The following is a 21,736-nucleotide window of genomic DNA, read 5'->3' on the forward strand; positions in this document are numbered from 1 at the left end:
TCTTTTTAAAAATCAGCTATGCAAGAGCAAACCACATGATGCACTGGCTTACTGGATTCTGCCTCTGTCACAAGATATCTGACAAGTGCAGAGCTTGGAGGAAAGCCACTTTTCTTTCATTTATTTTGCTGTTTATAGCGTTTCCGTTCGCCAGAAGCAGCTTAGTCATGCTGGCCACATGACCTGGAAAAACTGTCGGCAAACAAACGTCAGCTCCCTCGGCCAGTAAAGCAAGATGAGCGCCACAACCCCAGAGTCGTCCGCGACTGGACCTAACGGTCAGGGGTCCCTTTACCTTTTTTACCTTAGAGAAGTGAAGCTCCTGGTTTGAATCCAACAAAGCTCTACTCAAGAGTAGTAGACCCAATGAAATGGAAGTAACTCTTGGCCATGTCCCTAAACGTCAATAGGTCTACTCTGAGTATGATTAGCATTGGATACAACCCTGGATACAACACTTCTCCAAAGTGGCAACACAGAAGAGTCTACTGGGAGTCCTACTTGCCAAAGAGACACCCTGGCAAGTAGTCACTGCATGAAGACATAATTTATGAAGACAAACAGGACCCCCTGCCCCTCTCATACCTTCAGATCCAGTTTGGTGTTCAGAGAGTCCTGGCCTTCTGAGGCTGACAATATGTTTGCCTCCGATTTAACGGTATGCTGCACATCTTCAGGCTGTGACTTCAAGCTGTGATTCTCAGCAGTGGACCCAATCCCAAAGAAGTCCAGTATCACCACCCAAGTTTGCAGTGTTATCAAAACATCCAAACAGTTAAAGTCAACATCCACAATGCGGTTGATTCTGCCGTAACTAGAAGAGAACTCCGGGTGCTTCTTGTCCACCAGCAACATGTTGATGTGGACCAAGGAATCGTCAAAGTCGCTCTTCCCGCAAGGCGTAGCTGTCCTTTCAGCGGTGGGAGAAGGGGGCGGTGTTAACGGATAGCCCGAGTCTGCATCTTCTTTGTGCTTTCTGTGGGAGACGCAGGTGGGCCGCTGATACAGCTGGAAGACATTAGGAGCTTCCTCCATATGAGAAGGGAGGGAACGGGGCATGTCTGGATATTCCACATTAGACACGGACGGACAAGACTGGGAAAGGTACTCCTTGTGTGCTAAACTGGATGCTTTGGGTGCTCCGCGTGACACCATGAGGTTCTTATACAGAGAGTCGGGATTCTTCTCCAGAAGATCCTCCATTAGCAGAGAACGTAAGGCAATCTGAATGGATAAGGTATGAGGGTGGTCCTTGGCAAACTCAACGTCAAAATCCTGAAATTTCAAGCTAACCAGGCCTTGTGCCCCAAGCGTAAGGTCACCACTCAGCTGAACCTGGAGCTCTGAAATGTGAAAGGTGGCTTGTATTTGAGTAAAGGACTGTGCCACTTCCTTGACAGGCACAAATTTGTTCGAAGATGCAGAAAAGCTAGAGTGACTGAAGAGCCCGTTTTCCTTCCTGTCGATGGAAAAGTCCGTGCTCATGCTGCACAGCGATACTGATGGGGAGCTGGAGCTGGGATACGGGGAGGATGGAAAGCTGGATGGTGGCTTGGTCAAATCTTCATTGCAAACTAAGTTGTCAAGGGTTTGCAAGACTTGCTCATACACATGTTTTGCCAGCACCACCTGTAAGGGAAAAGATGTGCATTGTAAAACACTTTGGAAACTGAGTTTCAAGAAGTCTGGTGATACTCTCAACCACATGTATCATGCTTCTTCTGGCATGAGAGTAGGGCTGTTCAGATGAAATTCTCCCCACTTCTTCAGTGAACACAAAGAAGTGGGGCAAAGATGGTTCACTGGAACCTACCATCCTCTGCTGGATAAAGGGACCCAATTACTGCTGGACTAATGTCTCCAACTTATCAAGACAGAAAACACCTCATGAAGAGTTTCCTGACCTCTACTTGAAGAGTTTCCTGACCTCTACTTGAAGAGTTTCCTGACTAGGCAACTTGGAGGCATTAGCCCAGCAGTGATGGGCTCCCGGACCAGGAGAAGAAGAGCCTAACTATGGCTGCAAGTCCCAGGCCTAGTGAGAAAGAGCTCTCTACACCTGCAGTATGGTAGAAGTACCATCAGCGAAGAATTATGGCCAGCACGTACATTAGCCTGGAAGCAGTATCATTCTGTAAATGCATAAGGGGAGTTTCTTCCGAACATCCCTTGTTAAATTATTAGTCACACTAAACTCCATGCTACTAAATCAGCTAGAGGACAGTATGCTGGCAGGGCCATACTTTTATTGCAGGTGCTTGAAACTGCCCCACACAGAGAGAGGCCACTTTGTGAATTACAACAAAATAGAAGGAGAGGAGATAAAGGTTATCGCACAGGGACCACTCTACAGTATTTTAAATGTGTTGGGGGTTTTTGTTTTGATTTGTTTTAACTGTTTATTTTGTGCTTTTATCCTGTATTTTTTTATTTTGTGAACCTCCCTGAGATCTTTGGATGAAGAGTGGTATATAAATATAATCAATAACAAATAAATAATAATAATAATATTTTTTAAATGCAGCATATGTACCACTGAGAATCATGGAAGAACCAACCAACCAATGGCAACATAGTCATCTCTAGCAGGAGGACCACTACCCAAAATTAGAAACAGAAGTGTACTCTACCCGCAGAGGATTGACAAATTTCCCCTCGATCCGCATAAGGCTTGAAATTTCAACATCATCGTTCATGGAAAAGGCCAACTCTGAATCTCTCTCTACTGGAATCTTCTCCAATTTGAACTGGATAGTAGCATTATTCAAAATATGAAACGCTGCAATTAAGGAGACATGTGTTCAATGTTATTAAGATCTGGATTAACAATCACATTATGCGTTATGATAAGGACCAGAGATGGGTCATCCCTAAGAAGAAGAAGAAGAAGAAGAAGAAGAAGAAGAAGAAGAAGAAGAAGAACAACAACAACAACAACAACAACAACAACAACAATTTTATTGATACCCCGCCTACCTGGCTGGGTTTCCCCAGCCACTCTGGGCAGCTCCCAGCAGAATAGTAAAAACACGATAAAAACACTCCAGGCTATAGGTAGCAGCTTCACCAGCCAAGATGGAAACCTTGATTCCAATTCTGTTGTTCAAACTCACATGCTGAATAGGTGCTGCCTGCTACAACCCGTAACAGCTTGCATTATGCAAATTAGTGATTAGGTGTTCACAAATCCACTCGGTAAGAACCAAAGAAGAGCCCTGCTGGATCAGGCCAAAGGCCCATCTGGTCCAACACCCTGTTCTCACAGTGGCCAACCAGAGGTCTATGGGAATCCCACAGGTAGAACCTGAGCACAAGAGACCTCTCCCCACCTGGAATTCCCAGCAACAGGTACAGCCATTCGCAGATGGTAGTAACTGATAGCCTGATCCCCCATGAAATTGTCTAATTCTCTTCTAAAGGCATCCAAATTTGTGTCCGCCACAACATCTCATGGGAGCAAATTCCACACTTTAACTACACTTTAACTAGTGGTACCACTGGTTACGAACTTAATTAGTTCTGGGAGTCCGTTCTTAAATTGAAATTGTTCTTATCCTGAGGCACGCTTTCGCTAATGGCGCGTTCCGCTGCGCACGCGCCTCTGGCGCACGACTTCCGCTCGCATCCTGAGGCAAAGTTCGCAACTGGAAGCAACTACTTCTGGGTTAGCGGAGCTCGTAACCCAAAGCGTGCATAACCCGAAGCGTTCATAACCAGAGGTACCATTGTATGAGCTGTGAAGAAGTACTTCCTGAATTTTTGCATGTCCTGAATTTTCCAACGTTCGGCAGCACACAATTCTCATTACTGGGGCTTTTGTCCATGCTGAGGTTTGCAAAAGTTAAAAGAAGCAGCAGCAGAAGTCTCCCCCCCCCCTACTAACCATAGCCCAGTACGAACAGAAGACCATGCTCACCCACAGCCCTGAAAGTTCCAGAGGTTTCTGGGAAGAGATGACAGTCAAAGTCAGTTGCCTTTGACTATCTTCTCTTTCCAGAATCCTCTGGAAATATGGAATATTTCCAGAATCCTCTGGAAATACAAAGCCATGCCAAGCTCTGTGAACCTATTAATAACCAGTAAGCAGCTGGAATCTTGTGTGTCTAAAATTACTTCAAAATGGGAAGAAGCTATAGATTGGTGTTTCCCAAACTTGGAGTCACCAGTTGTTTTTGGACTACAACTCCCAGTGGTCAGAGCTGATGGGATTTGTAGTCCAAAAACAGCTGGAGACCCAAGTTTGGGAAACACTGCTATAGATGAAAGAAAGCGCCTACTACCACTTAATACAAGGGGGTGGGGGACTTTTTTTCCCAGTCCGAGGGCCACATTCCGTGCAACCTTCCAGTGGCCGCATGCCTATGGTAAGCAGAGCAGCAAATGTAGATTTCACGTTTGTGCAGTAGGCTAGTTTTTTACACACACACCCTCACTTTACCCTCCATTCTGGCAAGCAAGAAGCATTATCAGGGTACATTAAAGCCAGGAGAGCATGATGCAAGATCAGTGAAGAGTCCCAAGCGCCAGACAAGAGAGGCCTAGACATCAGCATGTGGTCCCTGGGCTCAAAGTTCCCCACCCCTGACTTAATAATAATAATAATAATAAACCAGATGGACTGCATGGCTACCAACAAATCCTTAGCTCTGACAAGCGGGAGCAAATGAGCCCAAGCCTTGTTTAACTTACCATGGCCTTTATGTAAGGATTCAAAGAAATCGTGCCGAGTGAACTGAGGATCTTCCTGGCTGCTGCTGCTGCTGCTAGCAATGCCTGAACGAGGGTGCAGTGCATCAGGCGTCTCAGAAGAAGCTTCTTTCTTGGCTGCTAAATGACTGCTGTTTAGAGAATACATTTTAATATCTCTGATTTCAACTTGAAGCCTATCACTTCTCAGACTGTCCTCTCCGGCCACAAAATTCTGGATCGATATTTGCCCTAAATGCCCCACCAGCAGCTCTGGGCTGCCCGGCTTCCGGGGTATGGATACCACTGGCGATTCAATGTTCACATTCAAAATAAGCTTGATCGTTTCGGTTTTGAAGCGCACCGGAGAGACCTCCTCCCCTTCGCTGTTTTCCAAATTGAAGGGGTCCCTGGACCGAGGCGTCGTATCAAACAGAGACACCATTTCGCTATACTCAGCCGTCTTCGTGGCCAAGACGGTGGTCACTTTCGTGGCCGCACTCTTCAGCATGCTGCGGAAGTTCTCTTCCAGCTCGTCCATGGACAAGGTGATCTCTTTTAAGAACTTAGCCGAGTGGTTGTAATGAAGCGAGGCCATCCTGAGCTGGAGTGAGCACTCCTCTTTCGACTTCTCTGAGAAAGTGAAGCTCAAAGCGTCAGGAAGGCTACTTGCATCGTCAAACTGGAGAAATGTAGGCTTGAAGGAGCTCGTGCCATGGGTGAGGTTTTCATACCGCATCATATTCCCAATGCTTACGACATACTGGTTTTTCATGCTGTCCAGAGTCAGGTCCATAAGATGCAAGCAACCCAGAGAGCCATTTATGTCCAGCCTGCTGCCCATGGAGACATTCACTTTGGTTCCGCCAATGCTCGCTGTTGCAATTTTCCGGCCAAGTTTTTCTCCGTTCACCATCGTAACCGTCCTAAGGAGAAGTACGTTTAACCAGTGGATGTCTACTGCTACCTCTGTACTTTGGGCGTGGGTGGTCTGGAAGGTTTCCTGCTCACGGGAATGTCTTTCCGCATCAGTCATGAGGGGCTGAGGGCTAGAATCGTCTTTCTCCTTTGGGAAGGACTTTTGGAGAAAGCCAATCAGCTCAACGATCGTCTCCGGGTTGAGAATGATATCCAGGTTGTTCATCTGGACCGATATCACTTGAAGAGTGCTGTCCAAGTTCATGGAGGGGCACTCTGCACTCACAAACTGGTATTCAAATTTAATTAAGGATTCGTCGCCCTGTGGGAAGCTGCCAGGCAAATCACCCGATACCACAGCGTATTTCTTGGTCGAGTGCACCCCGTCAGCTACACGAGCCTCATCAAGCCCACCAACCGGGGACTGGGCTCTGCTGTCCCGGAGGCTTCCTGTTGGAACATCGAAACTGAGATTCTTGTGAGAAGCCATCAAGAGGTCAAAATCAGAACCGTAGGTTTGCATGGTGTCAACCAGCAGCAAACCGTGGACTGTGAGAGAAACTTCTGCGTCGTAAGGCCTCTTCACAAAATGCGCGTTCGTGCCAAAAACCTTGAGGACGGAGATATATCGGCCGTTGCTTTCAACAGCCAATTGCATACAGTTAACTTGGAACTCCGCTAAAAGCAGTTGCGATTCTACAAGGACTTCCTTAGTGTGTTGTTCTACCACCATCACGCTCTGTGTTAAGTTCACCACAGAGCTGTGCAAACTTCCGCGCTGGTCCAGATCTGAAAAAGTCACCTCCCTGCCTATCTGCGAAGTGCCCGCAATGTCCGTATCAGATGTGCTCAGTCTTCCAAAGCAGTTGTTCAGAGCCATTATTTTATCCTCGTTGATGTGTATTTTCAAATCGGGCAGATTTCCAGACAAGACGGCTCCCGGGTACTTGGGATCAGACGTGTAGATCAACCTGCGTTCCAGCTGCAAGTGGACGTTGAATTTCTCCACCACATGGGTTGGGCCAACATCACTGTCCTGGGCATGCTTCCAATTGTCTTTCACTCGGCCGACCATGATCTGCAGATCCATGAATGACAAGCTGTAGGTCTCATACATTTTTTTACTCATCAAGTGCGCTTGCAGCTGTGCCTCACTGATTTCTACCCCCGTGAATGTGATAGTTTTGTCCTCGCCAGCCACACAAATTTCAGGAGGCGGGCTGCTTGGAGGGGTTGCAAGAGGCGTTTTATATTCATCGTCGCTCAGGTCACTCAGCTCTGAATGTGGACCACCGGAGCTCCTCCTTTTGTGCTCCGCTAGAAGATTGAGAAGACAGGAGAGAGAACTTTAGTCAGGTGTTCTCTCTTTCTCAACCTTATGCTCAAAGTCTATCCGTGAACAAAGCATGTCTGCTGCAACTGGACAGTGGCAATACTTAATGTATTGGATTTGTGACCATTATGGTCATTTGCCTGCAGTAGCAGTAAAACTCTCCTGGATGAAGTATTAATTGCCTCTGGTCTATTTTTTGGGAATCCTGCAATGTGCTAAGCTTATTTTACTCTGCTAACTATACGTTGGAATCTGCTGTGGGTCAATATGTGCAGAATTCATGGCATAAATATGTGTAATTAGAAAAGAAACTGGCATAGGAACTGAACTCCTTGCTGCTTCCAGGATTCTGGTTCCTTGCATTCAAAATATTCAGTCACAGTTTTAGCTGTTTTTTCCCCAAAAGGGGATTTTAAAAAAAAGGACTAGCACTGGCGATACCCCACAGATTCTCTTCCTATTCAAAGCATTTTGAATAAAATAACAATTTTCTGATTTCTGATTTCAAGATTAACAGGCATCTCCTCCTCCACCATCACCCTACTAGAAGTGTAAACAGTACCTTGTGTGTTGGTAAGCAGCATTCTTCCCAAATCGATCACTACTAAAACTGGATCAGCAAATTTAAAGTCATCGGGGAAGATCACCTGAGGAGCAGAAATATCAAGGCACACTGTCCAGCGCTTGCTTTCTTCCTGAAAAGAAAAAGATATTTTAAAAAGAAGTTTATTTATTATTTATAGGTCCAATAAGGTTGCAAGAAAACAGCCAGCCCCAAATACTACTAAGAAACGTTATAACATATGGCATTCATATTATGTGCAAGTCTCTGTTAATTTGGTTTTACTGTTGCTTCATTAGCTGTTTTCATTTTTTGCTTTATTAGCTATTGTCATTTTTATAACTGCAATCATAAAAATAAAGCAGTAGAAATGATCAGCTAATAGTTGCAAGAGCACTTTATGACTTTTATTTATTCAGGAAGCTGAATATTATCCCAAGTTGTGTACTTAACAGAGTAAAACAATTACCAATAACATATAATTAAAAATCAGCAAAATTTAAAACCAAGTAAATGTAACTTTCATCTGGTTGAAATGAAAAGGGTTTTAACAGGCATCTAAAACATATAAAATGAAGGTACCTGTCGAATGTTTATTCAGGGAGTTCCAAGGCACATAAAAATTAAAAACAGCACTGACAATTCAGTATAGAGACAAAAAGAGTGGATAATGCTTGTGTAACAAAAACAGCTTCATAGTATGTCCGAAGACAACCAGAGAGGAAGCATGTCCAGTTTTCCTAGTAAGAGATTTGCACAACCAGGTAGCCACCACTGAGAAGTCTCTGGGTTATATCCAATGCTATTTCTACACAGAGCGGACCTACTGAAATAAATGGACATGACTAATTTAGGCCCATTGATTTTAGTAGGTAGGACTTAGTTCAATACAACCCTTCCTGGGATCCACTAACCATCACCAGAGAGAAGGCTCTCTGGAGCAAATCAGAGGTATTGACTAAGTGTATAGGCATAAGCAAATCTTCAGCTAACTATTTAAGGGCTTTACCAGCATTTTACACTGATCCCATAAATAAACCAGTTAGCTAGTGTAACTGATGTAAGATCAGTATAATTTGAGCCAACTCTTGCATGGGAAGCCACCTTACAATGAATCAGAATTATCTACACAATGACTGGTAGCTGCTCACCAGGAATTCAGGTTTGAATTCAGAATTGAGAGCCCTACCTAGCGACCTTTCCTGCATGCAAACCAGACACTCTATCACTGGTTATGATATTCATATTCCAGCCACAATCCAGGCCAACCATAGTTTGCAAAAATTTCCCCCTTAATATACCACATTTTATACACTTGATTTTTCAAAGTGTGTGTGTGTGTGTGACCATTGGTCCTCTCCCTTCTGATCCAGAGACCGACATTACATTAAGCTACTTTCATGCTGCTAAACATAGATGCAAAGAGCACAAGTCACCATCCTTTGAAATCCCCTTACAATGAAATCCCCCACAAGCAAGCGGTCGATGGTTTGCCTGATTTCGGCTTTCGTCTGCATTTTGAGCTTGTTGTACTGTCTCCTGGCAGCTGCAGCCACTCTCAGCTCCAGCTCAGACTGGCATCCGAAACCTGCACCAAGAGACAGACAAAGATGGATGCCACAGTTTGCTTACACTTCAATGGTACAGAAAGGAAAAAAGTAACTATCAATGGAGATAAGTTACATAGGCAAAAAAAGGGGGGGAGGAATTCCGATTTAAGAGAAGACTATTTTCCCTCTTTTATGAGCATAAAAAGCCAGAAGGAGCGTTTCTCTCTAACTAGGCAAATGACAATTTGGGAGTTGTCTCTTCTTAATTCTAAAGTAAATGTTCTATGCAGGAAATGTCCATAGTTAAGAAAACTTCCTCTTCCCGCACCCACCAAGTCATTGTTAGAAGCCAGTCACACATTCCATTCTGACTTTATGAAGATAAAACAATGCTCACAGAGGACTCCCAAGCCAACTGCAATGTCATTTATATGCCCACAAAGTTATTTCTCTCCCAGGTTTAGCTCCAAGAGGGTAATTGTAATTCATCCCTTGCTGAAACTCTGCAGGTAAGAGCTGAACAGCCATATGCCGATGGTAATCTAGCTCTTGATTTCTTGCATTGAGATATTCTTATTATTCTATGCCTCTTACTCTCCCTAGGGGCTCAAAGTCCCCCAGACACTGGATCTGGAAAACCATCCGGGAGTCAAGCCTGCTCAGGAATACTTTATGATGACCACATCAAGGTAATGTAAGAAAAATTCTAACTTGATGGCCGTCACAACATCTTGGGGCAGCGAGTTCCACTGCTTATATATAAGAAATCTCATTCAATTCTTACTAGCGCACATGCAATGTACTGAATAAATTCTTTATTGTCACTTTGACAGTACTTAAGTATGAAGAAATAAAAAAAGAGAAAGGAAAGGAAAGGAAAGGAAAATAAAGAATTGTAAATATTTTCTAGCAAAAAACAAGAAAGGTTAACCTGAGGTATGAACCCTTCCCTTGTAGAAGAAATCGGCTACTTTCTTAATGGCTTGTGGATTGTAAATAATATTTAGAGGTCGGGTACTGACTTCCAGACGTCTCTCAAAATTGCTGCGAACTGGGTTTCTCTCATACAGCATCTCAAACACTGGAACAGCAGGATCAGCAGCTGAATCAAAAGAGAGCACAACAGAGATCAGCAATGATGCCAGCGACACGCACAGCTCTCAGGTGCATTTTCAGTTGTTAACAATAGATTTGCTACAAAAACGAGAAATGTTACCAGCGCTTTCATTACTCGTGTCTGAAGAGGACGTCTGGAGACCAATGGAAGAGACACAGCCGACTTCTTTTTGCTGATGAGAACAAGAGAGATATGATTATAGTATATTATTTGTTGCATTTATATCCCACCTTTTCCTCCAAGGAGCTCAAGGTGGTGTATGTAGCTCCTCTCCTCCTCCTCATTTAATCCCCACAACAATCCTGTGGGGTAGATTATCCTGAGAAGCAGTGACTGGCCCAAGCTCACCTAGTGAGAGCTTTATGTCTGAGTGGAAATCTGAACCCTGGTCTCCCAGGTGCAAGTGCAAGGCTCTTACTGCTACACCAAACTGGATCTCGCCACACTCTACCTTGTGTATTATGTCCTGCTCATCCAGCATCTATTCGAAACAAAACGTTCTACATTCTATTGTAATTTCTATCATTTCTTGGGCTTATTGGTACAACTAACAGCCTTGTGGAATTTTAATAATGGCAGCTGCAATCCTAAACACATACCCACTTGGAAGCAAGTCCCGTTGAAACCAATGGAGCTTAAATTCAAGTAAATCCTTTTCAGATGGTGTGATCAAACTCACAAATAGAAGTCAGAATGAAAATACTTTTTTAAAAATGCATGCCCCATTTTTTTTTTTGCACTCTCTCAAGCTTAAGGCAAATCATTAAGGTATGGGTCACTAACCTGTAAAACCTCCAGATACTGTTGGACTATCAACTCTTATCATCCCTGATTTTGGGGCCATGCTGACAGAGGCTCATGGGAGTTGCAGTTCAAAAGAATTAGGGGGCAACAGGCTGGCAAAAGCTGCTCTACCAGATGTGCCTGTAGCACAACAGCTGGATAATTCCCCCCCACACTCACTTTAGCAGAAAACTGGTTGCCCCCCCCCCCGACTCCTTTTATGAACACAATGTAACATATGTTAAATTCCAATTTCTGCAACAAATCATGTTATCGGCACAATTCAACGTACGGGGTTAGGGAAGACAAGGACAGGGAATATGGTCCCTTCCGTCGCTAAGTCTCGTAGGAATAGGCTACCAAGCTGAACCTTGAAAAGGGAAGAATTCCTCCGAGGAAGAGATTCTGCTAAGATGGTTACTCCTAGAAAAAGAAGCACACAAAAGCCAGTGTCATGTTGACTAAAAAAATTAGTCACGGCATTGGTCTGCTGAAAAACAGAAACAAGGAAGATGAATGCCGCAAGGGTTAACCCGTCTTGATTGTTACAGCCGCTGCTGCCATCATGTCTGTTCCATATGATCTTTCCCAGCAGTGCAGATCTGCAAGTGAGGCTCTGCTTCAAATCCAACCTATGTGGAGGCACATTGGCCTACATAAGGAACAGGGCCTTTTCCATTGCGGCCCCCAGGGGGAATGCAACCATGACATTTTGTTTGGTTGCAAGAGCCGTATTAAAGAACTGGCAGTGTCTGAGTTGTCACCAATAAATGTTAGGTTGGCTCCGTTGTGGGCCCCGTCCGAGCACAGAAAATAATCCACATATAATTGAGAGAACTGTGTTGGGGGTCAGGTCTAAAGCTACCAAAGGATTGTCAGGGATACTGATGTATAGCTGACGCAGGGAGCCCACAACCAATACCTGAAAATTCAAGCTGCATGAAAGCTCTTTCGTGGGCCTGCGGGCCCTTCTTCCCAGCATGCAGCAAAGTGACAGAGCCACCTTGCAGTTGGAGATTTAACTTTGCCAGGACGTGATCCCTCTTTGTGAAGGTGTTTATGTTGGAGACGTCCACAGCTGGATCAAAAAAATCATCAGCACCTAATACAAGGGGAGGAAAGATCAGAGACTTTAGAAAATGCAAAGCACTTGCAAGCAAATCTGCCAAATCTTAACTACAGAGTAAGAGCTTCTGGCCATTAATTGTGCTGTTGTTGGTTTTTTGAGTTTTTGTTTTTGTTTAAATGAATACTACTGCACAAACTTAAAGGAGCACAAAATAATTATTTTTAACAATGAACAAAAATCCATACTTGGCCCAAATCCTCTATCTCAGAATTTAAGAAGGCCGGATGGAAGAGAGCCTGCACAATCAGCAGGAAAGTCCCCCAGAGCCTTCTGGATGCCCAGACAACTCATATTTTGCCAGAGGTAGATCATTTTAACAGATGTGGAGCAGGTTTTAAACTGGCAAGAGCCTAGTCTTGGTCAGGTAATCTTAAAGTAAAAATAGGACATGCCCAACAATGAGAACAACAAACTAGAGGTCAGCATGGAACTACCGGTAATAGTCCAGGGTTTGTGCGCCAATCAGATTTTTTATCAAAACCTGACCTTCAGAGCATCCACCCACCTTTTCTATTGCCAGTCCCAGGAATGGAACTACACAGCTCCCAACTACAGTGGTACCTCGACTTACGAACAACTCGACAACCGAATTATTCGACTTATGAATGGCGCAAATGGCCGCGCGCTTACAAATTACTTGACATCCGAAAGGAAACCGCGGCGGTTTTAGATAGGGTTTTTTAGATAGGGTTGCTTCGACTTACGAAATTATCCGTTTCCAATGCATCCCTATGGGAAATCACGTTTCCAATGGCGCTTTTCAACTTACGAATTTTTCGACCTATGAAGGTGCCTTTGGAACGGATTAAATTCGTAAGTCGAGGCACCACTGTACATCTAGTCAAAACAGGCTCTTGCTGGTTTTCTAGCGTAATTGGCATGGATATGTATTATCTATATAGTACACCGCAACTACGCAATTTTAACACACATTTTTATAAAGTTCTGGGTCTTCTTTGTTGTAGGTGGGGGGGGGGTCCTTATTGTGTACAGTGTGGCAGCACCTTCACCTGCAGCCACACAGGTCCTGTTGGGACTCCCGACTCCCATCACCAAAGCCAACAAACGAGGGATGATGGGAAATGTAGTCCAACAACACCTGGAGGACCACAAGTTCCCCACGACTGATCTAGAGCTTCAGGGTAAGTTTTCTCGTACCAGCAACATCAGGTGTTTCTGAAAGCAGTCCTTCGAAAGAGTCCGTTTCCAGGGCTTCCTGAGAATCGCCGTACCAGCCTCCCCATCCAGGAAACCAGGACTGAAGATAGCGAAGCATTCCACTGCTGCTGGTATCCGATTCAATTTCAATCGTTTCCTCTGAGGAATCGGACAGCGGCTCCTTGATGCTCTGCTTGAAATGAGGAAAGGTAGGATTCTTTTTTAAAAAGAGGAATTTAAAAGGTGCTGCTAATCAGAACTATTTCTCTTACTGTTACTACATGCCTGGAGTGAATGCATGATTGACCTGCTTTATCCCTGCTCTGTCTAAACGTGTTTGCTGGAATACTGCTACCACCACACCCTCTAACCCACAGCACGATCCAGTGCCGACAGAAACGGGATCCAAACTGGTATTACCAAAAAACAAAAAAGGAGATCAAAATAGCTAGGGAGAGCACCAAGATTTGTGCAAGAACCAAAGAAAGATATATACTATACAGGGAGGGGGAATCCAAGGGAACAAAGAAGTAAACAAAACACAGCCCAATGTGTACTAGAGAAACCTCATTAGCCACAGGGTGTTTGTTTGGGGTTTGTTTGCTTTTTGCTTTGTATCTCACGCTGAATACTGGATAAATGAGATTCAAACAATGCATGAAATCAAATCAATAATTCTGATGTTATTTCACGTGCTTAAAGTCACCGCTCTCGGACATTTCCAGGTTGGTTTGGTTTTCTGTTTGCATCGTTAGCAGTTCCAAACCCCCTAAGGTGCTTCTAAATATTGCATCTCATAAAATCTCTAACCTCATCAAGTTCGCAGAATCTATCGTACACTATTTCGCGTAAGATTTTCAGCTCCTCGAACGTCTGTTCATCCTCAATGCGCTCTATCTCCTCCTGCAGGCGGAAAAGGAAATATTAGCAAATAATCCAGAAAGCTGAAAGACTCAGCTCTTCATTCAGATTTCTTTTCTTGAACGAGCTACTTAATCTGAAGTTATGAGAATTACGGTAAGCTTTGAAATCGCAACACCAATTTAAGTAAATGGTCGAGTCTGGATGCAGGGCATCTTGGTTTATTAAGGAGAAAGATGCATGAGCCTTGTATGCATGCCCGCCACCCCTCAACTCCTCAGTGTACCATATTCCCGCTATGGTTACCTATTACATTCTAACTGGGAAACTATAGTTACCAGGATCTGAACCCATTGTTTGAAGTTCGTTTCAAATCCTGGTTCCAAATGGCACTCAGAGGCCTACTGCCTCCGACACTGGAGGGAGGTGATAAGGAACTCCTTGGAGTCTCTGTAAATGCTACTTCTGCAGTGAAAATGTTCAACTTCTGCAAACGCTTGCTGCTGGGCTACTTATAAACAGCTGCCTATTTTACCTAAACACTGCAGCATCTTACAAATATGTACCCCAGGCATAGGCAAACTCCGGCCCTCCAGATGTTTAGGACTACAATTCCCATCATCCCTAGCTAACAGGACCAGTGGTCAGGGATGATGGGAATTGTAGTCATAAACATCTGGAGGGCCGGAGTTTGCCTATGCCTGAATCCGAACAAAGGTAAACTCTAAAATGTTTTCAACAGGCAGCAACGTATATATATTTTTAAGCCACAAAAGCTCTACGACAGATTACGATTATACATGCCAGTTGCAGAGCTATAATCTCAAGATGATGGCTTAGATACCATAGCCCAGCTGTTTCCCAATACCTGCTCCTCATCAGACAGCTCCACTTCTTTTAACTTCTTGTAATACAGATCTGTGTACAATACAGCATCTTGGGCCCGATGCAACACAAAATCCCAGGAACAGCGTCCCCTCTGCTCTCTGATCTCCGCAATGTGTGCATTCAGAGCAAAACACCACCACTCCTGGCAGCTGAAACATTACAAATGAATGTATTTCTGGTTACTATTATTATCACTGTTTCATTCATTCTCTTCTAACACACTGTCTCAAGGCATTTTACATGTAATGTAATTAAAAGTCAAAAAAGAAAAGCAACACACATTTTAAATGAGACTAAAAATCTAACAAGTGGACACTCATGGTTAGCAGTTATCCCTCAGGTTGCAGAAAGATGCAAGAAAAGGATGAGCTACAAATGGTACTACAAGGCTCTTGCTTGAGGCAGGCTGCAGGTCTAAATGGGAACACCTTAGCCAAGAAAACACTCTAGCTGGTATTTCGTTTCGAGCTCCCCACTTCTTCAATTCTATCTTCATTAACCACTGTAGGAGAGACCCTACAGCCTGGAAAAAAATTTAAAACCAATAGTGGACTGCCGAAGGGATCAACTGGGTTATACTAAAAAGTCAAAACAACAAGGGATAGACTATCTCCAACCAACAAGACAAAACTTAAAAACTAAGTTGGGTAAGATATTATAGAATGCTTCTGAATATTACAGGAAAGTGAAGTACAGCTTTAGACCAATATAAAAATATATATAAACGTGAACAAAAAGATAAAAGGGGGGGAATGATACAATAACCAATTCTCTATGGTCAAAATCTGATTAAAATCCAATAGAATGACAACAAAAATTGTCAAGCAGATACATATTAACCCAAACTACCTTCTTCAGTGATCAGAAGAAAATTATTATAGGCAACCTGTTTACAAAGTATTGGCTGCTGTGTCTAAATGATGTGCTGAGCTCACCAGTCATACAAACTCATGATTACTACGCACAAGTGGTGCTATTGAAAGCACACCACACGAACAAACAAAAGCCCTTCTTCATCTTAACACTGTTATCTCCATTTGTCACTTTGCCAAGCTATGACACTCCTCCAAACTGTAGTTTCTGTGTATGAGCATAATCTTCAGTCCTATTTAAAATTAAGCATAAAAGCAGATGGCAACTCAAGTATGCATTCTTATCACCCATCAACAACAAAAAGTATACAAGAAGGTTTAGGGAACAGTATTTAATTAGGAAAGGGAGACTTGCATGTATGGTTATTTGATCCAAGAAAACAGAGCTCATACTTTCCAGCTACTGGGACCTTCGGCTTCCATCTTCTGAATCTGAGTTGTCGCTCTTTTCGATCCAGCTCTTTCAAAAAGTCCATTATTTGTCGGTATTGTGTCTGTGTGAATAAAATAACCATACAGTGGTTAGGCAATCAGTACGGATGCATTCCGTAACAGAACACAAATGCCAATAATAACGGCTGAACTCAAGAATGAACTTCGCCGCTTTGCCTAAAAAACTGTCCACACATATAACGAAAAGGCAACACGGGCTTTAAGTAACTGTCCAGGGTAACTGGCAAAGCTAGAGAGACGCAAAGGCAGTAACAGATTTATAGTTAGTGGCTTTGATAGTTTATTCCCAAATTCAAAGAAGCTAAAAAAAGTGATGCGAACACAGGAAGAAATTTCCGAAACCACCATAGATATCGGCTGTGAGGACTCAAGCTTTGTGGTTTGAAGCAAGCCCTCCTTACCTGTTAGCTTTGCTGCTGACTACTTGCATTTTTTTTGTGGCCTATAGGCATGTAAGGCTATGTACTATTGGTAGAAAGGGTGCTGCATGGAAACCAAGGCCAGAGCTGAGGTTTCCTAAAAGCTGAGCAATGAATGATTAAAAGGAGACCCAGAGGGCTGGTTGAAATCTGGCCGCAGGAAACCTACGTATTCTCCAATTGGGAGTGGCAGTGGTGAAGTCTAAGTGACTGCGCCTCTCCTAAGCTGACAAGCAAGTTCATGGCAAAGGCGGAATTCAAACAAGGGCCTTTCTATACAATTCTATACAAGCCTGGAATAAAGAACGGAGTTAAGCAACATGTGCATGCGTGAAAACACTGGATGCAGGAGAAATGGTACGTGATTCGCTTGAGTGGTATATGTATGCTGGTAAGGTAAAGGTTAAGGGACCCCTGACCATTAGGTCCAGTCGTAACCGACTCTGGGGTTGCGCGCTCATCTCGCATTATTGGCCGAGGAAGCCGGCGTATAGCTTCCAGGTCATGTGGCCAGCATGACAAAGTCGCTTCTGGCAAACCAGAGCAGCACATGGAAACGCTATTTACCTTCCCGCTGTAGCGGTTCCTATTTATCTACTTGCATTTTGACGTGCTTTTGAACTGCTAAGTTGGCAGGAGCTGGGACCAAGCAACGGGAGCTCACCCCGTCACAGGGATTCGAACTGCCGACCTTCTGATCAGCAAGTCCTAGGCTCAGTGGTTTAACCACAGCGCCACCTGGGTCCCTATGTATGCTGGTACTCTGTGTTAAAATGAAAGTTGTACGCGAGCATTCCTCTTCTATGAATTGTTTGATATGACATTCAGCCTTGATTTGTGTAGGTTTTGCCAACAAACACTGCATGCCGTTACTGTCTGGCTTCGACAACTGGAAATGTTCACCCCTTACAGGGCAACCTCCTTAAATCAGCTTTTACCTGTGAAAGTTTCAGAGGTATTGTCTCCAGCTGAATGTCAAACTCAAGCCGTGGGGTATTCCGCGATTTGAGGGGCTCCTTGGAACAGTTTCTCTTCAGAAGGGCAGAGGTACACACAGGCTCCATGATGTAGTTATGGTCACGGCTTTCCATGCTTTCATCCATTGCTTCCTAGAAATCATAACCAAGTTAATTCCTCTGAATAGGCAAGCATTTCTCATGCTCACAGGCAAAGGAAAAAAAAGAAGAAGCTTTTACCTGCAACTCCCCAGGTGGCAAGTCTCCCATTAAAGCACTATCAGTGTCCCAATAGATGCTGAAGTCAGCAATATCCAGCTGCTTTTTCTTCATCAGCTCCTCCACCTTAAAATGAGGACAACTAGATATGAGCCACAGAAAAACCACACAGTATCAAATAACCAGCGCACCTTGTTCCATGTAGTACTTTATTGATTTATCAAATTTACGAACATAATACCATCAAGATGGTGCACAAGACAAAGACAGAATACCGTACTTTTCCATCTATAAGACGAGGGGTTTTTACTCAAAAATAAAGTTAAAAATGGGGGAGTGTCCTTATACAGTACATGAGTAGTGCAGAGGGGGGACGGGCGATTGGTTGCAGTCGCAAGCAGGATCATGTGATTGGGTGAGTGAATGGTGTCTGCTGCAAGGGCTGCTTTGGATAGGCTGCTGCTTTGTCTAATGGGTGGGTTATTGGTGGATGCAGCAAGGGCTGCTTTGAATTGGCCTCTGCTTCAGCAATTTTGCGTGCGTTGCTTGCGATTGTTAGTGTTTGTCAGTTGGGTGAGTGATTTTCTGCAAACCCCCCCCCCAAAAAACCCTCAACAACGCTGGTCAATCCTCCCCCAAAAAAGCTCTTCCCCCAAAAGCAATCCTTTCCCCATTTTTTTTATTTTAGTCCCCAAAAATAAGGGGTGTCTTATACATGGGGGCATGCTATACACAGAAAAGTACGGTATGTTCTAAAAACAACAAAACCGTTTCAATGAAATCATAAAATGATAGATCTTTACAAATTCTGAAAACAATAAAAAATGTTTCTGCAGACATGCTGAAGACATGCCTTCGAGGTGTCTTCATAATCTAAGCATTAATGACCAATACACACAGAAAATGCAACCCAGATCATGCTGCCAGAGACAACAACAAAAGATCGATTGCACTGAACTTTAATTGGTGGCCAGGACCTGTTACCAGGTCACAGCTTGACTTAATGCCGGTCACAGTAGCAGCAATACAGCCATAAAAATTAGGGTGGGTTCTGAGTCTGAGAAGGTTGAAGACTACTATAGTACAAGGTACTTCTACAACAAATAACATAAATCAAATCACTTGCTACAGGAGAGAGCCAAAAAGAAAAATGAGAAGACAACACGTTCACTAGCCGATCTATCCTAAGTGAAAATCACTATTTAATCTGTCTCTGCCTCAGACCTGAATCAAACCACTGTTCTTGAACACACACATCCTTTAGTTGAATTCAGACTTTTCCTGCTTAATATTCCATCCATGGAAACCAGTGGCATTTTTTAAAGCACTTTACACAACACAGCATTGACTCACCGGCTCATTTACGGCATTTTGCACAGATACATTTTTTATGCAGACTCCAAACGCAAACGGCTGTGAAGGATTTGTGACACCATCCTCAAACCTCAGGTGGACATCTTGAATGTTTAACTGAAGGAGGATAAGAGGGAGAAGGGGAGGTTCCCTTCAGTTAGCAGGTGCAAACTTATGGCTAACAAAAGGTTTTAAACACATGACATGGATGGAACACTGTCTTAAATGGGAAAATGCTGGTCAATCACCAAAAAGGACTAAAGGTTCCAGTCAGGCGTAATATACTGCATAACATTTGCTCATGCTACACAGTCGCATGCTCAGCGGCAACACTCTTTGCACTTCATTATTTGCTACAGTAAAATCTTCCTTGGTGCTCAAAAGAACCGCCTAAATCGCCTCCCTCCTACTCAAAATGAAGTAACACCCAAGTCATCTTTTTGTAGAGGAAATTACAGGTTGGCTTATTTGTTAATTTTGCTGGCCTTGGTAGCCAAAACAACAACAACAATCTGTGGCCACCAGAACTCTGTTGCTCCTCACAATGACTGGGATCTTGTACCAGAGAATATATTGTATGTGCCAGAATGAGATTTGGACCAATCTACTGCTCTCCTCCCCAGCTGTAGGGGAGTGTTCTTGCAAGGATGCTATACTTCCAATTCCAAGCATCTTTTTAAACACAGTGCCAAAAACAAGCCTGAACCCTCCTCTTTAGCTGGACCTGACCACAAGAGCACTGCCCCCCCCCTCCTGTGGTTTCCAGCAACTGGTATTCAGAAGGATGACTGTCTCAGACTCCGGAAGCAGAGCATAACCATCATGGCTAGCGGCCACTGTGTTATCCTCCATAAACTTGCCCAATCCGCTTTTAAAGCCATCCAAGTTAGTGGCTCTCACCACCTCCTGTGGGAGTGAGCTCCGCGGTTTAACTACGCACCATGCAAAGAAGTGCTTTATTTTATCTGTCCCGAATCTTCAAACATTCAGTTTCACTAGATGCCTGCAACTTATTGCGAGAGAGGGAGAAAAATCTGCCCACTCTCTCCATGCCATGCATAATGTTATAAATTGCTATCATGCCACATCTTACTTTTCTTTTCTCTAAACTAAAAAGCCCCAAATTTCTCCGCTACATCTGCTTGATCATTTTGGTTCCTCTTTCCTGAACCCCTTTCAATTCTATTCTACAATATCCTTCTTGAGCTGAAGCAACCAGAAATGCACAGCGTGTTCCAAAAGTGGTTGCACTATAGATTTGTATAACGGCATTAGGATAGCTGCAGCTTAATCTTCAGTTTCTTTGAAGGTTGGAGAGGGGAAATTGCAGGTCAAATGGTGAGGCACATCAAGGGCCACATCTGATCCAAGTTGCCCCCGCCCCCGGTTTTAAATGTCATGAAGGCATGTTCCCTATAATCCATCAATCATATAATTATGATCCCCACAGGCACTCATCATCCATTCACAAGATTTCCTCTCCTATATGCAGTGCTTGCTGCAGCAACCCGAGAATGTGTTCAGGGGGAAGGAAACTTTTCCTCTGCTTGCACACAATTAAGCTGATGGCAGGTGCAGGGAGGAGACTGCCCACCGATCCAACTTACTTCTATGTTTTCTACGATCCGTGCGACGACAGATGCGGTGACCGAATACCAGTAAGATTCTGCTGTCTCTTCCCGCTCTTTCTGAAAGAGAGGAAGAGGAGGGATTCAATCTTGTGCAAGTATGAAAATAACACCTACAAGTGGCTTTGTGGACTAAGCTAGAGGAGAGGAGAGGAGAGGAGATATTCCTGAACACTTGTAGGCTCTTAATCAAAATCAGCCACCAATTTCTCATGTTTGAACATTTAACTGTCTATAACGGAGATGGAGAACTTGTGATCCTACAGATGTTTCTGGGCTAAGAAAGTCCGTGATCTCTAACCATTGGCTATGCTGGCTAACACAACAACATGAAGAAGCCCCAGACTCCCCAATCCTGATGTGTAATAAAGTGCTGTTGCTTACCGACAGCCCCCTAAACAACCAAGATGTTTGAAAGACCTCCTATCATATGGACCTGCCCATTGGTTGAGATAATCTTCCAAGGGCCTACTGCATGTCCCGTTACCAAGAGATTTTGTTGGTGCGAATGTGAAACAGGGTCTTTGCTGTGGCACCACCCCGATTAGCAAATTCTCTCCCTAGGAAGGCAAGACTGGCTTCATCCAGCCTTTTTAGTGGGCAGAAAACACTTTATTATCTTTCCCCAGTACACTTTCTGAATTTGGGAAACATAGATGAATGTACTATTAGGCTATAGCTCTAAGATCAAAGAATATACAATAGCCAAGTTCCTCACTGTAGCCAACAAAATCAGGTCACAGTTAATGGAAAGAGAAATCATGAGTAAATTATGTGGGGGGTTTTGTTTTTTAAAAAACTATTTATTATTGTTTATAGAAAAAGGCACCACTTGTGTGTATGCACATTGC

The 21,736-nt window shown here is 43.7% G+C and overlaps 1 protein-coding gene across 4 annotated transcripts in view; it reads right to left on the reverse strand.

Moving 5' to 3' along the window:
- The window catches only part of VPS13D (vacuolar protein sorting 13 homolog D), a 132,692-nt gene that overhangs the window by 103,395 nt on the left and 7,561 nt on the right, over window positions 1-21,736 (reverse strand). For 2 of the 4 annotated variants that reach the window (XM_060276152.1, XM_035120294.2), the window contains exons 5-21: window positions 20,865-20,945; window positions 19,258-19,374; window positions 17,926-18,030; window positions 17,668-17,838; window positions 16,251-16,351; window positions 14,966-15,134; window positions 14,047-14,139; window positions 13,237-13,429; window positions 11,872-12,051; window positions 11,242-11,372; window positions 10,266-10,338; window positions 9,981-10,151; window positions 8,957-9,087; window positions 7,500-7,632; window positions 4,690-6,921; window positions 2,631-2,779; window positions 586-1,629 (exon numbers count right to left, since the gene is read on the reverse strand). In XM_060276152.1, the coding sequence (XP_060132135.1) occupies window positions 586-1,629; window positions 2,631-2,779; window positions 4,690-6,921; window positions 7,500-7,632; window positions 8,957-9,087; window positions 9,981-10,151; window positions 10,266-10,338; window positions 11,242-11,372; window positions 11,872-12,051; window positions 13,237-13,429; window positions 14,047-14,139; window positions 14,966-15,134; window positions 16,251-16,351; window positions 17,668-17,838; window positions 17,926-18,030; window positions 19,258-19,374; window positions 20,865-20,945 (5,274 nt within the window). The remainder of the gene's footprint in view (window positions 1-585; window positions 1,630-2,630; window positions 2,780-4,689; window positions 6,922-7,499; window positions 7,633-8,956; window positions 9,088-9,980; window positions 10,152-10,265; window positions 10,339-11,241; window positions 11,373-11,871; window positions 12,052-13,236; window positions 13,430-14,046; window positions 14,140-14,965; window positions 15,135-16,250; window positions 16,352-17,667; window positions 17,839-17,925; window positions 18,031-19,257; window positions 19,375-20,864; window positions 20,946-21,736) is intronic. The other 2 variants (XM_060276154.1, XM_060276153.1) reach the window with 1 other exon arrangement.

This window comes from Zootoca vivipara, chromosome 6 (assembly GCF_963506605.1).
Source record: "Zootoca vivipara chromosome 6, rZooViv1.1, whole genome shotgun sequence".
Taxonomy (NCBI): Eukaryota; Metazoa; Chordata; class Lepidosauria; order Squamata; family Lacertidae; genus Zootoca; species Zootoca vivipara.